A 21,364-nucleotide genomic window follows, 5' to 3' on the forward strand; every position below is an offset into this window, starting at 1 on the left:
TAATGTTAAAAAATGTTTGTGGTTTAAATTTGTGTTGTAATTTTACTGTAATATTTTTTTTGATGCTCAAGCACATATTTTATATCGGCAGTAACTTACTCGTGTGTAATTCTTCGACACTGATAGTATTATCATCGCAGCTATTTATTTATGTTTTATATGTTTTTTGAGATTTTAATTCTGGATTGGAGGATTGTTAGTTTGGAAGATCCTAAGATAGAAGAAGAAGTTTGCAACCTCCGATGGTGAGTCGATGCAAATAAGATATTTTTACTTCGGAATTATTAATATAAACAATTGACTGTTTAATCTACAGTTTATGTAATTAATAATAAAAAACGAGAAATAAAATAATTAAGTTAAAGCCCCTTTGCGGGTATAGGCCTCCCTCCTCCAGACGTCCCCATTTTCCTCTATCTTTCCCTTTCTCTATCCAGTCTGTGCCCGCTTTTTTCCTTATCTCATCTGTCCAGCGTTTATTTTTTTTTTTTATTTCTCGTTTTTATTACTAAACTTTTTATATGTATCTAGGTTAGGTTAAAGATAAATAAAAGGCTTATTATTATTATTATTATTATTATTATTATTATTATTATGTAATTAATATACTAATCTACATTAATATTTGAGTAGTCGTAGTAAAAAGTGCGCGGGAAAATTATTGGGTTAAAAGGGTAATATTGATAAGATCAATATAGCGTAACGAGTAAAATAAAGCGTCAGTTGGCTATAAAAATCGGAACTACCGAGTAGAATGGGCGCATTGGAGCTATGCAATGTCCGAGTGTACTTTACACAGTAACATGCACATTAAGCTGCGGCCAGATCCAACGCTCGAAAGCCGGATTGAAATGCGGAGGTCACTTTGAGGTGTAATGCTTTGCTTTACTTTGAAATTATTAATATGAATAAATTGATTGTTTAATCGCGAGTTAATACCATGTGATACACCATGTGATATAATATACTAATAAACCATTAATTTGTATAAACCTTAATTTGTATAAACCGGTGTCATTAATGCGCTGGAAAAATTATTGCATTAAGTCATTGATTTTTTTTTTTATAATATGAGAGTAGCAGACGAGCATGCAGTTCACCTGATGGTAAGTGGCTACTGCCGCCCATGGACATCTGTAATCAACCCCAGATAGGATTAGATATTCCTACCTGAGGTCGGCCACAGATGCGCCGCTACCCCTGAGGACTAAGCTGGAACGCCTCGAAAAAGTCTATCTCCCTTGCCACACCCTTCAAACCGGAACACAGCAGCGCCTAACACTGCTGTTATTAGGTAGAAATAGGTGTGGCGGTGGTGCCGCCGGAGTCGAACCACAAAGGGTTCTACCACCTTCAATAGGTGTGGCGGTGGTGCCGCCGGAGAAAAAATTGATAAAATGAATATAGTGTCCAGTTGTGAATAAAATGAAGCGTCGGTGACTGTAAAAAGCGTAACACGGAACTTCCGAGTAGAATGGGCGCATTGGGACTATGCAATGTCCGAGTGTACTTTATAACAAAATAACATGCACATTATGCTGCGGCCAGATCCGACGATCGAAAGCCGGATTGAAATGTGGAGGTCACTTTGCGGTATAATGCTTTGCTTTGAATTTATTCTTAGAACGTATAAAAATACTCCCGAACAATGTTACAGATAACTAGCTGACCCGAAAAAATGTTGAGGGTGAACAAGCCTTATCACTTAGTGGTATGAAAAATAGATAGTAGCCGATACTCAGACCTACTGAATATGCATATAAAATTTGGTGAAAATCGGTAAAGACGTTTCGGAGTAGATACGGTAACAAAGACTGTGACACGAGAATTTTATATATAAGATTTTATTCAGACCATCTGTATACAACCTAGTAATGTGATGTGATAGTGATATGAATAGGTTATGGGTGCAATTTGATGTTTTTGGATGAGAATAAAAATAAAATAAAATATACCTAGGCGCACGGCAGTGCCTCCTCCAGATTTTGGGTATAATTTATTACTTACAAATGCACCAGAAAATTATTTTAAAAATTATTATTATTAAAATTATTTTATTATTATTAAATAGTTCAGTGGGATTTATTGTCTTTCTGGGAATTTACCGAATTTTAGAATGTACTATGTTATAGTGTGTAAACTTTTAGAAGATACAGGTTTGTGCTTAGAAGGCTGGGATAAGGAAGACACACTTATCCGAGGTGTTCCAACTTAGTCTATGAAGGTTGCATAGAAATATCTATAGGAGGTAGGTATTAGCCAGTTACAATGAGGATTGCATGATCATTGGTGCTCATCAAATGGTCGATAAAAATCAGGTTTTAATATAATCAGCTCCAAATTACACTATCTTAATGCGACAATATATTCAAAAGCTTTCAATTCGAAGCTGAAATACGTTGATTGAATAAATCAGTCTGTGATTAATAGTGTTACGTAAGCAATTACTTTAACGGGTGAGCGAAATAATTAAATAAAGGCTACTGTTTACGTTAAATATTTTTACAGTTGATAAATAATTGATAAAATGGAATGAAAGTATTTTACTTCCGAAATAATATTGGACGGTACTAATATTATCAGTTGTATAATAATTTACTTTTCTTTTTAAATGGTTTTATCTAGATGTTTTAATGTGGTAAAATCCTTCCTAGTTCGATGATGGCAGGACCACCGTCTGACATATTTCATATGTTATCCCTATATTATAACTATCTGGACTTAGTCCTGGGAAAGGTAAGTCATTTCCCAGGTATGACCTAGTTTGAGCGCAAACTGAGATAGATGAAAGAACTTTTATGTGCTGGATTGCAGTTAAAGAAAACTGTAGCCCATTAACTTACATCGTCATTGTAACCACAGAATAAGTAATAGTACGCTTAACTTTAATTCCAGATTAAATTGGACAGTCCGCACTCCTGCTAAAGTTGCTTATCAATTTAAAGTTGGTCATAACTATGTTACCTCTGGGATTGATATGGGCTTAATTGCTACAGAGTATTTACTGCCTTACACTAATAAACTTTATATATCGGATAGCCTAGAAGAAACTCGGACTCTCGATCGAGGGGTCCGAAGTTCAAATCCCAGGTACGCACCTCTTATTTTTCAAAGTTATTAGAAATTTATTATTATTTGCTAAACGGTGAAGGAAAACATCGCGAGGAAACCTGCATACCAGAGTGATTTAATAAAAAAAAAAACAAAAATATCTCAAAGGTATGTGAAGTCTATCTACCAATACGTACTTGGCCAGCGCGGTGGACTATGGCCTAATCCTTCTCATTATGAGAGGAGACCCGTGCCCAGCAGTGGGACGTTAATGAGTTGATGATGACTGATAAACTTGGTTTCTGAAGAATGGATGTCTTACATAAGGAGTTTGGTTAACCCTCAAGCTTAGTGAACAACTGTTTTGGCCCTAACAAAGGGCTCATATCATAATATTTTCTTAAGCATTTTATGTATACATTTTTATGTATTATATTTTCTCAATTATTTTAGCATTAGAAAGGGGGAGGAGGGGATTTGCTGCCGCTCCTGGATAAGTCCATGAACTTAATTAAAAAAGTCTGTATACTTAACATGCCCTGACTAGACGCTTAATATTTTAAACTACATACATATTAGATAAGTATCTCATAAGCTCATAAGATTATTCATGGTTTCTATAAACGTTAATCTCCGAAATCTCCCACTTTTCCAAAGAATTTTTGCGAGTGTGTATATTTGCTTCCAACTTGAAAAATGGATCAATGAAAAAATTAATGCAATGGGTGTTGTCGAGGTCTAGATATTGTTGTCTAGTTTGTGGTTGAGTTGTTGCCGCGACAAAACGTTTGCTTGAGGGTACAAATATTAATAGTGAAATCTACCTATCATTTACAGTAAGCGAAACTTGATATCCGCTTAAATTGATATCCGGTGCAGGCGTAACATACGAGTTAGGCATACAACCCAACATTCAAAGGTCTACCAACCAAACATTGAGCGTACAAATACTCCCGTTGGAACTACAGTAAAGGCTTATTACACAGATGCGGTGTGTCTAGTAGATGTTTGCATACGGTGTTACGATGTTCTATTGCATGCAGAAATGTTTGATCTCGATAGATCAAATACAAGCGAGAATATACGAGTATATTGGCAGCTATTCCAGTCTCTAACCTAAGGGCAATGCACAGAGCCCCCGACAAAACAGGGCCTCCGAAAACTAAAATATTTGCTTATACGACACGCTAATATTTACGTTCAGCATTTTTTAATTGAAACGTTAATCATTCACTTATTAGATTTTTGTTTACTGTCTAAGTTGTTAGGTTTTTATTACTGCCCCTCCCCTTTCAGGCCCCCGAAGTTTTGCATACCCAGGGGTCCCGGCATTTCTTGAGGCGGCCGTAATCAGCTGGTTTATAATAATTGGCTTTAGATATATTTAATGGCATATCACAAACCGAGATAAAACCAGATGTGTCTGATACGTTATGTCGTCAGTTGGGGTTGTTATAGGGCCATTAAACCTCATCGGAGGTCTTATGGGTGGTTTTAAACAAATCCGATACGGGTTGGTAATTAGCCCGTTACCCTCTCCATCAATACGCGTTGGAGCAGCGTTAGAAGTTCACCATAATAAAGGCGAAGTGCTAGTCGATTTCCACGCGGAGTGTTCCGTAGCGCCAAATTTTTATCTATTTTTTATTTGTAGTATTTATTATCATAGCAGCTATAGAATTAAATGCATCGTAAAATTTAAACAGTCTATCAATTACGATCCAATGGATGCAAATGGCAATGATTTTACGAGGAAAATAAGACCGAGTAGAGTAGAGTAGTATTTTTAGATCGCTTATTAGGCTTCTAATAATGCTTGATCAGGTCCCTTGGGCCTTTGGTGTCAAGTTACAACGATTAGGACTTAACCTGCTCTACGAAGCGCCGAAGTGCGTGAGGACTTTGGCCGTTAACAGCTACCCATACAATTTCCAAGTTCTGACGCAATCCGCTAGGGGCGCTGATTGGAAATTATATGGGCAAATACGTAAACAAATACCAAAACAGTAAAATATATTTGTCAAAACGTAAAAACTCATGGTAACTCATGGTAAATGGTTAACTTTGTAGATTATGATGTACACGAATCACATTGTTGAACGCACTTTATTACATTTTATGAGTTACTATATACCTATAGGTATTATTACTTACTATTCGACAAGAACCACTAGATGTAGAATTGAAACGCAAATATTAGCGTAGCATAAAACTCAATAAACTTTAAGTAAATTGATGCAACTCTCGCTGAGAAATCCGATAACTCTATTCCAGTCAGGTACATAATCGAATTAGTGTATTGATGCAGGAAATTCTGTTATTCGAACACTTCTGAAACATTTCTGATGGAATAATTTAATTTATATCTCGAGTAAATTCCGTCTGTATTTCATAGGTATTCAATTGTAGAAATGTATTTTCAATACATTAATTGCCCTACACTTGCGTTGTGTCATGGATGGCATGAACGCACACAGGGACGAAATCACAAACGGAATGGAACCCGGAACCCTTTGCGCGTCAGACCGGTATGGCGACCGTTCCGCCACGGGGGTCGACCCGGTTATTGGTTTAGACCATAATTGGATAAGCCTTAAGGCCAGATTTATAGATTAAATCTATAGACATTCAACGTGTTGTGTAAGAAAAAAACATATTTCTAGATTTTAATACCATGTCGTGCCGCCGGAGTCGAATCACAAAATCTTCCTGTAAGAGCTCTAATATACGAACGACGGGCTGATGTCGGGTTCGGCGACAGTTGACGACAGTTGGTGTCAGCCTCTAAGGGCAGGTGACGACAGTCGGCAGCAGTCCCCAGCCACTCGGCAAGCAAGGATAAAACACCATCACTAAAGCGGTTTTTTTGTATGAGGTACCGACAGGAACATGGCGAATTATTTTTTTGTTAATATAGGAGTAGCAGTCGAGCATGCTGACCACCTGATGGTAACTGGCTACTGCCGCCCATGGACATAGATTACAGAACCAACCCCAGATAGGATTAGATATTCCTACCTGAGGTCGACCACAAAAATGCGCCGCTCAGAGGTCTGAGGACTAAGCTGAAACGCCTCGGAGAAGTATGTCTTCTTAACACACCCTTCAAAACTGAACACAGCAGCGCTTGACACTACCATTGTTAGCATACTCCGGAGTCCAACCTCAAAGAGTCCTACCACCTTCAACGTGTTTTGTTGTCAGTCGTTAACGAAAGGCAGCGACAGCCGACCACCGCCGCGGACTTTGGCTGCCTGTGGTTAGGTTAGGTTAGGTTAGGTTGTGAGCGACAGTCGGCGACCTTCATCGACAGTTTCAGCGCGGGCTGCATTAGCTCAGCGAAGCGGTTTCACATTTATGTTTTACATGCGATGCAACGTACGAGTACTAAATTCCTGAAGTTCGATAAACTGTGTGATAGAAGCACTTCAGTTTAAATCAAGTTACTGTGGCTGACCGAGTTTAGTACACGTTATAGGATCAAGTTAAGATATTTCTGTGTTGTGCTTATATACTAATATTATAAAGAGGAATACTTTGTTTCTTTGTAATGAATAGGCTCAAAAACTACTGGACCGATTTTAAAAATTCTTTCACCATTTGAAAGCTACATTATCCACGAGTAACATAGGCTATATTTTATATGAAATATATTTGATAAATAGATTTTGAGGCGGTACAAAGTTTGCCGGGTAGCTAGTATTTTAATAAAAAGCTTAACTAGTAGGTCCTTTCCTATCGTAGTGGATAATGTGTATTAATTGTGCGACATTTTCTACACAACAAAACAGACAAATATGGAATATTTGAAATAATAAACATTTTTTAATTCCTATACAGATTGTAAACTGTTTTTTTAGTTTAATTAGCAAATGACATATGAATAATTATTTATCATAATACTATAACGGCGAAGGCGAACATCGTAACCAAGAGTCCTTTAAAAGAAAGGTTAAAGTAAAAGCTACGATTTTGAAAGCTCCCCTCGATTATTCTGGTCTACCCGATCCTGATTTCCTTATAATGGAACCACCTTAGAAATATCTTTTTTCCAACAAAAAATAATCATCAATATCGATTAATATACGACGAAGTTGTCCGCGAAAAAACATATATAGGGTCGAATTAAGAAACCTCTTCATTTTTGAAGTCGGTTAAAAAATTGTGTGAACATCGTAACAAAATCTACATGTTTCGAAAATTATTTAAAAGAAATCTTTTTTACAGAACTGTAAAGTCTACCAATTCGCACTTGACTATCGTAGTGGACTACGGTCTAAAGGTCTGTCTGAAACTAGTGGCATAACGGGTTGATGACGACGGTAGGCACGACATCTTAATTCAATATTGGTAGAAGTTCAGAGCCATTTACTCGTAGATGCAGAGAGTTACGTTTCGTCGAGAAATCGTAAGCAACAATCCCCATAACATAATAACACAGATCACAGATCAGTTTACACGACAACTGAAATCTCGCCTACGATTATGTCATACTAGACTCGCATATGACAGAATCAGTTTGAATCGTTTTCAGTGCGAGATTTCTCATTCGAGTTTAGTTTTTATACAATTGTAATTCAAGGAACAACGTGTTCCCAACGATGCTTCCAAACCACTTCTTCTCGCTCTCTATTTTTTAACCTAATACTTTTTCTTCTTTTTCCGTTTACAATTAATTAAACGGAAAATTAGATATAATTGAAATTAAAACACCCTTGCGCACTGCACTCATGGTAGCATCTGGCATAAAATCTCGAAATACGATTATTGCTTTGAACGTCTGTTTATATTAAATAAAACGCAATAAAATATTCCATGCGAGGCAATTATCGTCCAAGGCAACGAGAAAGAAAAAACGAATGGTTAGACGAACAAAATATTTTATATTCCTTCTATAACCGTATCTTCGAGATGAGAAACTCTCTCCATCTAAATGGGCCAGAAGCTTAACGGTGCAAGAAGTTAGTACAAGCCCTAAACCTTTATTTATTCACCATCATCATCAGCACAGGAGTGCAGAACTTCTATTACAGATCGAAGTGATTCGTCAAGTGGCACTTATAGAGCATACTCGGTGCAAACTTCTAAGTGCCGGATGCAGAACTGTTTGAGGACCGGCGGGAAATCCAATGTAAACTGGGTTATGTTTATCGATAGAGCGCCTACTGGAAAAGTTTATTCGTGATCATACTGAATATTCTTTATCTTTTAGTTGTATCGTAGTCATTATAAATTGGTCACGCTGTATTGTCGTTTTTGGCTTTGTCGTAGCTAACCTTGGCTACCTCATAGTCATGTTAAAAAAACATTTATTTTCTTTTTTTGCCATATAATTATGTATTATAATAGTGTTATAATATTGTTAGTTTACACTGTAGCCGTTTTAATTATGTGAGAACTACGTCACATATCGTTTTGTATATATTGTAGTCACATCCTTACCTGATGTTGTACCAATAATGACATTACCTAACTAATTCTCCGATCGTAAACCATCCACCATCTCTAATATAAAATGTGAAATAGGTAAAAAGCTACATTGTGTCATACGGCTATACTCGTTGAGCATTATAGGTTTTTCATAAGCATCATCTTTATTTATATACTTAAATATGCAGCTTTAAGATTACGGCCGGCCTCAATAACTTACTAACCTTTAACTAAAAGTTAAATTAGCTACCAAAAGTAGCTGATGACTGTTGTTTGCGTTTCAATAACTCAAGATAGTTCGAAATTTTAACTTTTACTATTTATCTATCTTTGGGAGGGCTTTGCGCTTACCATAGTTAGCTTGAGCCATACAAAAATGACATAAAGCGTTTCAATAACATTCTGACAGCTTACTTTAGTTAGTTTGAGATACCATCTGTCAATATTTTGCTTATTAGGCATTTTATAGTGAAAAGGAAATGTAAAATATGTCTTTCTAAAATTTAACTAGTTGGAAAGTTCCCAAAAGTCGTGCCAAAATATGACGGTGATAGTCATCACTAAAATTACTCTCACATTTCAGTTCTAGTGGTCAAAGCAATTATTATGAGGTTCACAGAAGGTATTAAGGATCCCAATGGTAAATAAAGAGAGGACAAGTTTTGATGTAATTAATCTGTTATCTTTGGGCGACCGCTTGTGGCTAGCGCTTTCGTGCAACCGAGAGTAAATAAAGTCTTCGATCTCGGAGAGAAAAGCAGTAGTTATTCTTATATATGCACTACGACCGATTTCAAATGATTTGACACGGACGGGTCGGTCGGTGTCGGTGTAAGAACTTTCAGACCCGTAGGTGTCTACGAGTCTTGTCCCTGTAGTCTCGGGAATAGAATAGGGCTACGGTATCCCCTGCCTGTCGTAAGAGGCGACTAAAAGGGGGCTTCCGGGGTTGCGGGTGGCAAGAGTGGGAGCTCGAACCGTCCAGCAAGCAACCCCGGGAAGGACGACGGTATGTGTGGTCGCATACCGTCGTAAACACCAGATGGTGTGGGAGGAGCCAAAAGTGCTCCCCCAGGGTAGAGCCTGATCGGGGCATTGCGCTTGGAGGACTCCGGTTGTGTTCCCTCGGAGATCCCGGAGTTCTCAAACAAGCGTTGAGGACGACCACCGGGGGGGTTTTAGTGCGGTAAAAATCCCACATAACCCGGCGTCGCTCCCACGTCGTCGGGTACCTTTTGAAGGTTTCCCCCTCGTAAACAAAAAAAAAAAGGTGTCTACGAGTCTGAAAGTTCTTAAATTGTTTGGTAAACTGTATGTTTATGGATTCTGGGGGGAGATCCGTGCCCAGCGGTGGGACGTATTAAATCTTCTGAAGATCTAGATTTCTCACTGTCTCTCACCATACTAGTTTACCATAACAGTATGATATACCTACCTTTAAAAGTTTATTGAAATAATTAATACCTTTATTGTTAAGCCGGATTTCGCTTACACGGAAGCTGTAATTCTATTTTATACGGGATCTTCATAAATCTTTTCATTGCACTAAGTCTATTCAAGGCACAAAAGGGACTAATACATCCGAGCAAATTTATATTTTTATATGAATGGTGTGAACCTTCCTTTCCCGCCATACTGAACATAAGCTCCTTATCTGTCTAGGTCCAATGTTACTTAATATTTTGTAGAGTCTTATGGTACTGAGTATTAAATTGAAGCACTAATCTAACTGATGGTTAGAGATTAGTGCAGCCCTAGAAAATTTTAATCATCCTAAGTAAGATTGGAATCTTATGTGAAGTCGCACAAAGATGCGTCGCTACCACTGATAACTAAGATGATTTTCTTCGCTGGTAATGCACTTTGATTTCAATCTTATGGTCTGTGATTCTTTGCAGTATATATCAATAGCTCTAAAAGTATACTATATATATACTTATACTAGCTGACCCGGCAAACGTTGTGTTGCCATATAAATAAAAAAATGTTAAGGGTAAACAACCCTTATCACTTAGGGGGATGAAAAATAGATGTTGGCCGATTCTCATAGATACCGGATAAGCACAAAAAATTCATCAAAATCGGTCAAGCCGTTTCGGAGAAGTATGGCAACGAAAACTGTGACACGAGAATTTTATATATTAGATTAAGTAATAACTTTTTATATGTACAATACAGAAGTAGCAAAATATTGGTATGTATTTACTACCGCCCATGAACATCTAGTTATGTGGCATTTAATGGCCTTGCACATCTATAATTAACCCTGGATAAGATTAGAGACAAACCTGAGGACTGTCGCAGATACCTAACTACTCCTGGGGAGTAAGTTAGATCGCCTCGCCTTAGTGACTGTCCCCTTCCATACCCTTAAAAAATAAAATAGCTTTGCACTGTTAAAGGTAGACCATAGATTGGTAAGGGTTACTCACTCCTAACAAGAAAATGTAAACAGCTTTGACAATTGTAATTGTCACTGTCATCTATTTTCGTGTTTGAAAGATATTAAAAAAATGTAGTTATTAGATCATTTACGAATGAAACGATATGTCTCCACACTTTTTATTGGATTTCGTGTTTTTTCATTACTTAACTGCACATGTCGGCATTGTTCCGCGTAAATTACACCGTGATAGCCATACAATGGCTGACACATTTTTCAGCCGTTTAAGCCATTTAATGGCTTCCTTCAATTACAAGGCGGTGAGATATCTATACTTAATACTTATCTATGGGGTAGACATAGATGTGACCGTGGTTCCTCAAGTCACACCAAGGTAAATCCTACCACCTTTAAAATTAAAAAATACAATATTCATTCAATGAGTATTTCATTCCTACAGTGTAGATATCTACGTATTTTAAGTGTTTCAATAATATATTCTTGTAAGGCGCACGTTGTCAAAGGCAGTCCCATCGTGAAAAATCAAACGAGATCTTCAATGCTCTGTTTGTGAAACAACACTGCGATATCGTATTCCACTTACAAGAACTGGCGGTAATTTAAATTCGCACGATACGGTTAGCTCAAAGTAAATTGGTTTCCGTACGGGTAAGATGACATGAGCATGACGCTTCATTTTATGCGAGGGTGCCTGGTCAACCGATGGTAAATACGGTAAGCTCGAGTAATACAGTAAAACGGTGTATTAGTTTATTAAATATAGTAAATTAAAGTCAATTCCATTTTTTAACAATAAATAAGATACATTCAATGTTCCTACTAAAAGGGTTTATGGACGGGTGAGATGCAAGTTGCTTCATCAAATTTATGCAAGGAGGATGATGGTATGTAAACATGCTAAGAGTGTTCTTCTGCTCTGTTCTGATCTTAAAGGTATAAGTGGCTATTGCCGCCCATGGACATCTGTCATCAAGCCCGGATAAGATTAGATAGATTCCTACCCGATGACAGATGCATCGCTACATCTGACGACTAAGCTGGAATGCCTCGGATAAGTAATTTTTCCTTACCACACCCTTCAAACCAGAACAAAGCAGCGATTAACACTGCTGTTATTAGGCAGAAATTGGCGTGGCGGTGCCGCCGCTAGAGTTTCATCACATTTCAATAACACACATGATATTTGATGTGACTCGTTAAAGTAGATATAATATTATTCGGTTCATGCCGAGAGCTGTTGACGAGCGCTGTGTACAAATAAATTATATTCCCGGAAAATTACTTTGAACGTTCAAAACCAACACATAATCTGGTAGCAATGGCTAAACATTTTATATTCGTTATACAAGGGATTCGTTTTATATTTGTTGATCTGCCCCGCGGCTTTATTTGTGTTGCCCGTTTTATATCGTTAAAACACATTTAAAAAGTTATACAAACACACGCAAAAATAGTGGTCTAAAAAGTATGAAGCATGAAAATATTGGTACTAATATTTTTATATAAAAAATATCCAATATTTATCGTTATATAATTCGAAAACATACTTTTGTAAACTTAAATGGTTATAGCTAAAGTTCACCTTTGTATCATTTTCTAGGTACACAAATAACTTAATAAATGGGTGTATTTCACCTAGTCAAACGATAGCTGTGGTTGTATGACCATTTTGTTCTAAGTTTTCATCCGTATATTTAGGACAAGATAGGCTACTCTTGGACTCTAGATAAGTAGGTACAGAAACTAAACTCGAAAAATGACCTGAGTCTGACTCATTTCGCGGTGTTATGCTGCAGCACTCTTGTCATAATTTTTTACTTTTCATATATTTTTTATATTTTGTTTAGTTTTGGTGTTTAATCATTGTTTCTCTTTTGTGGCTGTTTATTTTAATATAATAGTCTTTTTCATTTTTACTGTTCATATGTTTTTGTATGTTCAACTTCCGCGAATAAACGGTTTTATTATTATCATTATTAAAAAAGCGATGCATTTATAAAACGCGTCTTCGATATCGATATCGCGGCAGAACGCGGCATGTCCAAACAGCGACATAGCGTCGATGCAATCAAAATAACTGGCCAAGTGCGAGCCCAACTCGCGCACGGGTTCCGTACCACTAAATTTTAATTTATTTCAATTTTTATTTTTAGCATTTATTATTAACAGCTATAGAATAGTAAATACAATGTGAAAATTTGAAGAAATTCGGCGCAAAGTGCCGAAAAATAGTTTATTTCATGGCGAGTGGTGACCCCCATTTATTTTCAAGCTTTTCAATATTTATTGTTACAACGGCTACCTTTACACATACTCTGTAATAATTTCAAGAGATACCTATTACGTTTTGAGAGATAGAGCCCTGTGACATTCGGTCAGATGGACCAACAGCGGAGACTAAGGTTAACGCATTGATTTAAATAAGTGGTGCTTGTGCAATCTAACTATTAAATTAACTTTTTTTAAACGTGTTACTATTTCTATTTTCTTACACCTATCTAAGGACACTTGGTTAACTGCGACGAATATAATGACACCTTAACTGTCGAAATTAGTCCAGCCGTTTGTTAGATCCGAGGAAATAAAGAATGACAAACATACAAGATAGGCGCGAAAAACATAACCCTTCCATGGCAGTCGGGTAAAAAAACATGCGATAAGTGTATTCGTGACGTTCGATAGATTCGTTCGCGTTCAGGTGAACACGTGTTTTTAAAGGGAATATTTAAAAACGTTAGTTTCAAAAGGCACGACACCGGTTGGAATGTAGCCAATAAGAAGATATCTATGTCCAATAGTCTAACTCAAAATGACGATGGGATGAGATTTAAATTAATGTGGCTGTAATATTTTTTTTTATAATATAGGAGTAGCAGACGAGCATGCAGTCCACCTAATGGTAAGTGGCTACTGCCGCCCATGGTCATCTGTAATCAAACCCAGATAGGATTAGATATTCCTACCTGAGGTCGGCCACAGATGCACCGCTACCCCTGAGCACTAAGCTGGAATTCCGCGCAAAAGTCTGTCTCCCTTACCACACCCTTCAAACTGGAACACAGCAGCACCTAACACTGCTGTTATTAGGTAGAAATAGAAGAGCGGAAATTCCACGCTCTGCAGTCCATGACTAGAAAGTGGAAAGAGAGGCTGGCCGAACCTACGGCTGGCCTCAGGACTGTGGAGGCTGTCCGTCCGATACTAGAGGACTGGATGGACAGGCGGCATGGGTCACTATCCTTCCGGATGGTGCAGGTGCTCTCGGGACATGGGTGTTTCGGGAAGTACCTGTGTCGCATAGCCGGAAGGGAGCCAACCACCCAGTGCCATCATTGCAGCTGCGACGAGGACACGGCGCAGCATACACTGGAGGAGTGTCCCGCCTGGGACAGCCAGCGCCGTGTTCTCGTCGCTGCAGTGGGGCCTGACCTCTCGCTGCCGGCCGTTGTAAAATCCATGGTCGAGAGCGAGAGGTCATGGAAAATCTTGAAATCCTTCTGCGAGGATGTTATCTTGCAGAAGGAGGCTGCGGAGAGGGAGAGAGAGAAATCCTCGGACCTTCCAATCCGCAAGCGGAAAACCGGGCGTAGGAGAAGGGCTCCCCACGCTCATTTCCTACCCCCATAACGGAGGCATTGGCGTAGGACACGGGGGTGTTCTGCGTCAAAAAAAACATCAAGCCTCGAGGTGCCGCGCGCGGTGTTCCCGCGCGTACCTCAAAGATGTGCGGATGGAGTTACTCCAGCTCCATCCCTACCGAGATGGGCCCTGATGCGGGCAAACGCCGTCGGGACTGCGGACGAGTGCTACTAGCGTACCCGTGGTCCCGATAAAGGGCGTCCAGAGGAACACCGCGGGGTTTTAGCCGGTAGGAGTCCGGCATATCCTCTCCGCTGCCCCCGCGGCCGAGAGGAACCCATGAAGGGTTTCCCCACGAAAAAAAAAAAAAAAAAAGGTGTGGCGGTGGTGTCGCGGGAGTCGAACCACAAAGGGTTCAACCTTCAAATACATAATTACACAAATTGAGTAGCTGAGTAAAGATTTAAGTCTTTTACGGTCTCATTGCTGGACTCGGATCTGTTCACAGTATCAGAAGGGCTTAGGTCGTATTCCACCGCACCAGATTAAGCTTTTTTTAATTCTCAAGCGCATTAAGATTTTTTTTAAATCTCAAGCGTGCAGGTTTCCTCATGAAAATAGCCTTAAGCAAATCATAATCAATTTCTCATAAGAACTATTTAAAAAATCAGATATGCCTGGGATTACATCTTCAAACCCGCAATTGCAAGAATGAATTTCTAACCACTACGCTACCACTGCTACTTCGAGAATCAATTCCACGTGGAATCCGGTTTATACCCGTATTTCCTGGGACGATAATCCTTCGACGGTGTAAATGATGTTAAGGAATAACGTAATCCATAAACACGTTCGTACATGAACCACTATAACAGCTTAAAGAATTGAAGCATACAAATACGATTGTTGGTTCAATAAGCTCAGGATTTATCGGAGCCTTAGGATTACTTAGTTCGGGAAACATGAAATATGTATGGCTGACTTATTTCCAACAAACGTGCTACATGTGACTTATTGTTGGTTGCTTTTATCTAGTGGTCGGAAAAGTTTATTAAGGGCATCTTTCCTGTCGCGCGTGTTTGCTACTTGCATCCTATTGTGTCATACACACGCATACGGGTCGCGAAGGCACTGTGGCGAGGTTATGCATGTGTGCGTGTGGCACGCGCGTGCGGTAGAACCGCGTGACAGGAAAAGCGCCCTAAGGGAGCTTGGTGGCTTTTAAGTCCGAGATTTGAATACCATGCGAGCTTCTTTGATATTGAAATATCATATATTAAAATTTACTATGTTATGATTTTCGTCAACAGTGAAAGAAAACAGGGCTGAGTATTTTCGTAATCTTCTAAAAGAAATACCAACCTTGCCTACCTTCAATTGGCAATTAGAAATTGCTACACAAAAAGTTATTAATACCACATAAACCTTATTGCGAAAAGAATTAAAAACACAGAGAGACAATGAACTCCACAATTCATTTACTAATGAAAGGACTTAAAGATATCAAACGAATACAAAGAGAGAGAACAAATAAAGATACGATTATCCGTTAGGAATTGTTCATTTAGCAAATTACGTTATAAAAAATTGCGCTGTTAATCTTTTTGTACGTGTTGGGGCAGTGTTTTTAATAAGCTATTTAATTATTCTAAGAGCAGGTGTATTTTATGAAACGCGGAGTCAGAATAATCCCTTTGTGTCAAAGATTGTTATTGGCCGGACATTCTCGTCTGAGTTCACCTAAACTACGATGAGCGATTAACTATTCTTTTGCAAATTAATTGAAATTTACGATGGACATAACAGGCAGCTTGCAAAACACTTATGTTAAACGAGCTTTTGTCCGCGGCTTCGCTCGCGTTACGAAGTAATATTTTCATCCCCTATTTTATCCCCTTGGGGGTAGAATTGATCAAAATCCTTTCTTAGCGGATGCCTACCTCATAACATCTACCTGCATGCCTACATGCATACATAAATTTCAGCCCGATCGGTCCAGTGGTTTGGGCTGTGCGTTGATAGATCACTATGTCAGTCAGTCACCTTTGAGTTATATGTATGTAGATGGTTACTGCAGGCAAGAAATATCTCTGACAATCATTAAAATGGGTCATTGTGTTTACTCTCGATAAAAGGGTCCCAGGCTTTTCACCACGCACCTGCGTTTTTCAAAGTTATGTGTTTCAAATCGCATAATAATGAAATGATGTCACTAACATAATTAATTGGTTCAATAAACTTTATAAGTTGATATTTTAGGAATCTTTTTATATCGCTTTCAGTCTCTAGCCCAAAGTGGGACATTCGCTGACGAAACGTACGCTTACAAAGGATCTTTTCAATGAAGATGCCATCTGTAGTAAATAGTTCGGGTCTTAAAGTGCACGGATTACACGAGACAGGATAAGAATGTCTTTGCTTTGGCTATCAACTGCGGGGCTAAAGTTTCCGAGACTTCGAAAAGTTTCGCTCAGTTACTTGCTATTCAAAATGCGATGGCATTAAAAGTACCTCGTAAGAGCGATTAAAATTGTCAAGTTTCCGTTTAGTTTTATGCATTTAATAAAAGCCATATAATTTATGGATATCCTACCTTACTGTTTAAAAATTTCGTTAACATCTACAGACATTGAGCGTGCCAGACACGTACAGTAGTAGACAAAATCACATTTTTGTATATATATTTGTTGACTATAACGCCCCTATCTGTTCCGGTACACGTGCCCTCTGTAGATATGAGCGGGGTCTTATAGTCGCGCCGGGATTAACGAAATTGTGTGTCAGAATCTTGATGTGTGTAGGGATGTACAACGTAAATTAAAACCGATTTGCACTTGAAGCTTTTCAATTCCTCTTTTGCTCACGAGGTACCCGTATATACTAGGTATAACAACGATTAAGGACTGTACGCTAGGATTTCATCAAAATAATTAGATTGAAATGGGATTATTTTTCCAATGGATCCTTTATCTCCAAGCTTTATAGTGTGAATTCTCAGTAGTTTTTTTTTTATAATATAGGAGTAGCAGACGAGCATGCAGTCCACCTGATGGTAAGTGGCTTCTGCCGTCCATGGACATCTGTAATCAACCCCAGATAGGATAGATATTCCTACCTGAGGTCGGCCACAGATGTGCCGCTACCCCTGAGGACTAAGCTGGAACGCCTCGGAAAAGTCTGTCTCCCTTACCACACCCTTCAAAACGGAACACAGCAGCGCCTAACACTGCTGTTATAAGGTAGAAATAGGTGTGGCGGTGGTGCCGCCGGAGTCGAACCACAAAGGGTTCTACCACCTTCTTGTTGAGTAGTGCCCGTCATAGTTTTATTTTTAGGCGGCACCACCTTTTCATCTTTTTGGATCTCATAAAAGAGTTAAGTGCTGCTCAGACCTGGTTTGATGGATTTGGTAACAGCGTTGTACCTTAGTGTTCAGGGGTAGTAATGTACTGTGACAGAGGTAGGGCTATATTCCTATTTGGATTACAGATCTTCATGAGCGGGAGTGGCCATTCACCGTAAACATGGACAGCATATTCGCCTACTGCTTGTATAATATAACAAAGTCACTTAGCAAAAACATTTATGAAAAAAATGTTCTCTACTAAAGATTTATAATAAAATTCAAACCTCAAGCTAAGTAGTAATAAGTTTCATCTTAAAGTATAAAAATATTGACACTTGAGTTCAGAAAATAAGCACATTCTTAGGCAAGTCGAGCAGACTTCCGGGGTAATACGTTTTCCTAGTACACTTTTCACGCTACTTACGAAGCCGTGACAAATATTAAATTTTAAACTTTACTTCATTCTGTTATTGGCTGTTATAAAAATCTTCATGGAAGTACTTTTCTTAAACTCGTGATATTTATATTTCAATAACGGTTATTACAAATGTATTATTATTATGATTGGTTACAAAAAGCTAATATTTATAATACAAAAATATTTATTTGATCTTTGTTAAAATGTAAGGGTAGGTTGCGTTATATAACTTAAACATATAGAAAAGCCTAACCAATCGTCAAATCCATGGTTAAAGATTTATAAGTTGCAACATTTTTAATTGAGGTAGAAATTACGTTTTATCTTATACTTAATTTTAACTGCTCGATTTCGATCGGTTAGAACTGTTGTATTTGTGAACATCCGTATCGGTCAATGTCAAGTAAAAATTTTGGTACGAGTAACAGCGCCACAAATGGCATTAATCGATACAACCTAATCTTAGAAACTTATTGTGAAATAACCATTTAAAGATTAGGGGACCTTTGCATATTGGAAAAAATAATGATATTGAATTATACAAGTACAGTAAATCGAATGTTAGAATAAATATATTGTAATCCGATTTCTTTTAACTAACATTTAGAAACGACACATCACTTACATAATTATTAAAGAAAAGTTGATGACTTAATTTCATAAAGTCAAAATCAAATGACGTTTTCTTTATTTGTAGCGATAAATAGATATACCGGGTGTGGTCCATTGTGTATATTTTTCTGCACTTTATAAAGTTATGTAATATCAATCAAATAATTAAACTTTGAAGTTATGCTAAGTTTCGCAGGCTTGAACATAAGGGCGCTTAACTCGAATATGCTTTATGTAGTTTGAAAACTGCGGTCGGCGAATCGACATCACTGGAATATTTCTGTAATAGTGAAAATGTACCTGTTGATTCATGTGTGTTAAAATCCAATGATCATTCGGATTAATAATGCACACAACTTTCGCTATTTTATAGATTTTGGGAGCAAAGGAGCTTGCAGTTCACCTAGTGTTTGTAGTGGTCACTACCGCCATAGACGTCTGTGATCAACTCCATTTAGAATATGTTGTAGTTGAGGCCAATTTGATTGTCGCGCATGAGACTTTAGATTGTTGCCTCATACATCAATCAGCCGGCATCCACGCCCTTCGCGATATACATGAGGTAATGACGAGGTGCATTCGCAAGTAGTCTCAGTCGAAAAAAAAGTCAAAAAGAACAAATTTTTTGGAGAATATGAAGTACCGCCAGGTAAGAAAGGTCCGCAGGAGGCAAGGAGTGGAACGTGGGCCATATGAAGCCCAGGTCGCAGGCCGCTATTTGCTGATCGCTGTTCTTTTCTAGATAATTTCGATGCCACGTATCTAATAGAAATTTTCTTGTAACATAAAGATCAATAGACTTACCAACTAGAGTGAGGATGATGGAGGTGCTGACGTAGGCCAGTAAGATGATGCCGAGGCTGCACACGATGGCCAGGGGGATGGAGCGTTTCGGGTTGTTCGCCTCTTCGCCGGTGGTGGCTATGATGTCGAAGCCGATGAAGGCGTAGAAGCAAGTTGCAGCGCCGGTGAACACCTGTATGAAAAATATTCTACATTTAATACTGAGAGAAAGCTGGATTACAAGCTTAGTGGTATGACTAGATCTGTTATTCCTTCGCGTAGGCTACAGTGGCGCCTGGTTGTAGAAACAAGGGATTTTCGGGTTTGATTTTTTTTATAATATAGGAGTAGCAGACGAACATACAGTACAGTGACTACTGCCGCCCATGGACATCTGTAATCAACCCCAGATAGGATTAAATATTCTCACCTGAGGTCGGCCACAGATGCGCCGCTACCCCTGAGGACTAAGCTGGAACGCCTCGGAAAAGTCTGTCTCCCTTTACCACACCCTTCAAACCGGAACACAGATTATTAGCCAGACAACCCTTAAACGGTTAATGTAGGTTTTTGTTTTATATCTTTGATAATTTTTATATTTAATCAAGTATGCTATTTGAAAGTCAACTTTCGGACGGTCATTTCGGAGATTTTCTCGATAGTTCCAACGGATTAGTTAACATAATTGGTTTTTGGTACCTGTCAAATCCATAAAGTTTGATTGATTATATTTCCCTCTTCGATATTATCTTAACTATTTGATCTCATTAACACCCTGTCGACGAATGAAAGGCGGTAAATAACTGCCCTAACTTTTTTATGATAGAAATATATTGTATTGTCTATTAAAGTTTTAAGAAATTTGTACATTAAATTAAAAAATAATAATAATCTAAATGTGACACGAAATGCAAAATAGATACGCAAACATTGTTTAAGATTAATTATTACTAACGGGCGCAAATAACATTAAAATAGATTGCGCCAAAGTTATGTAACTTGTTCTCTGAAATAAGTTCTTAAGTATTTGTTACCATGGTTTTTGCTATTGAGAAAAAACAATGCAAGGATCTCTCGAACAATCATCATTACTTTCCTATATAACAAAGAAGCATGTTATCTTTTTCTTATATTTTTACCGTAAATAAATAATAAAATAAGATATTTTGAAGGTGGTAGAATCCATTGTGGTTCGACTCCGGCGGCACCACCGCCGCACCTATTTCTACCTAATAACAGCAGTGTTAGGCGCTGCTGTGTTCCGGTTTGAAGGGTGTGGTAAGGGAGACATACTTTTCCGAGGCGTTCCAGCTTAGTCCTCAGGGGTAGCGGTGCATCTGTGGCCGACCTCAGACAGGAATATCTAATCCTGTCTGGGATTGATTACAGATGTCCATGGGCGGCAGTAGCCACTTACCATCAGGTGGACTGCATGCTCGTCTGCTACTCCTATATTATAAAAAAAATATCATAAAAGATAAATATAAACGAGCAGTTAGCACAATTGGATAACCTTTATTTATACTTGTTGTTTCATATCGTTAAAATCAGTTATATTTTGTAAAACATTTTTTCATTTCCGACAAATATATCAAAATTTAAACGACGAACGCCTCTTTTCCATTTTAAATTACATATTCACAGCTCACAGAGCCTCATTACCAGTTTATAAAATTACCTATAAACATATACTGCAATTAATTTAAGTAGCGTACGAGTTGACACAGACCTTGGGCCCGTC

The 21,364-nt window shown here is 38.2% G+C and overlaps 1 protein-coding gene across 1 annotated transcript in view; it reads right to left on the reverse strand.

Annotated features, from left to right (window-relative positions):
* LOC140743648 (solute carrier family 7 member 14) overlaps window positions 1–21,364 on the reverse strand; it is a 214,305-nt gene that overhangs the window by 54,572 nt on the left and 138,369 nt on the right. The window contains exon 8 of the mRNA XM_073075076.1: window positions 19,645–19,816. Within this exon, the coding sequence (XP_072931177.1) occupies window positions 19,645–19,816 (172 nt within the window). The remainder of the gene's footprint in view (window positions 1–19,644; window positions 19,817–21,364) is intronic.

The sequence above is a fragment of the Epargyreus clarus genome, unplaced genomic scaffold (genome assembly GCF_041222505.1).
Source record: "Epargyreus clarus isolate Ecla_fem2 unplaced genomic scaffold, WU_Ecla_fem_2.2 ptg000007l, whole genome shotgun sequence".
NCBI lineage: Eukaryota > Metazoa > Arthropoda > Insecta > Lepidoptera > Hesperiidae > Epargyreus > Epargyreus clarus.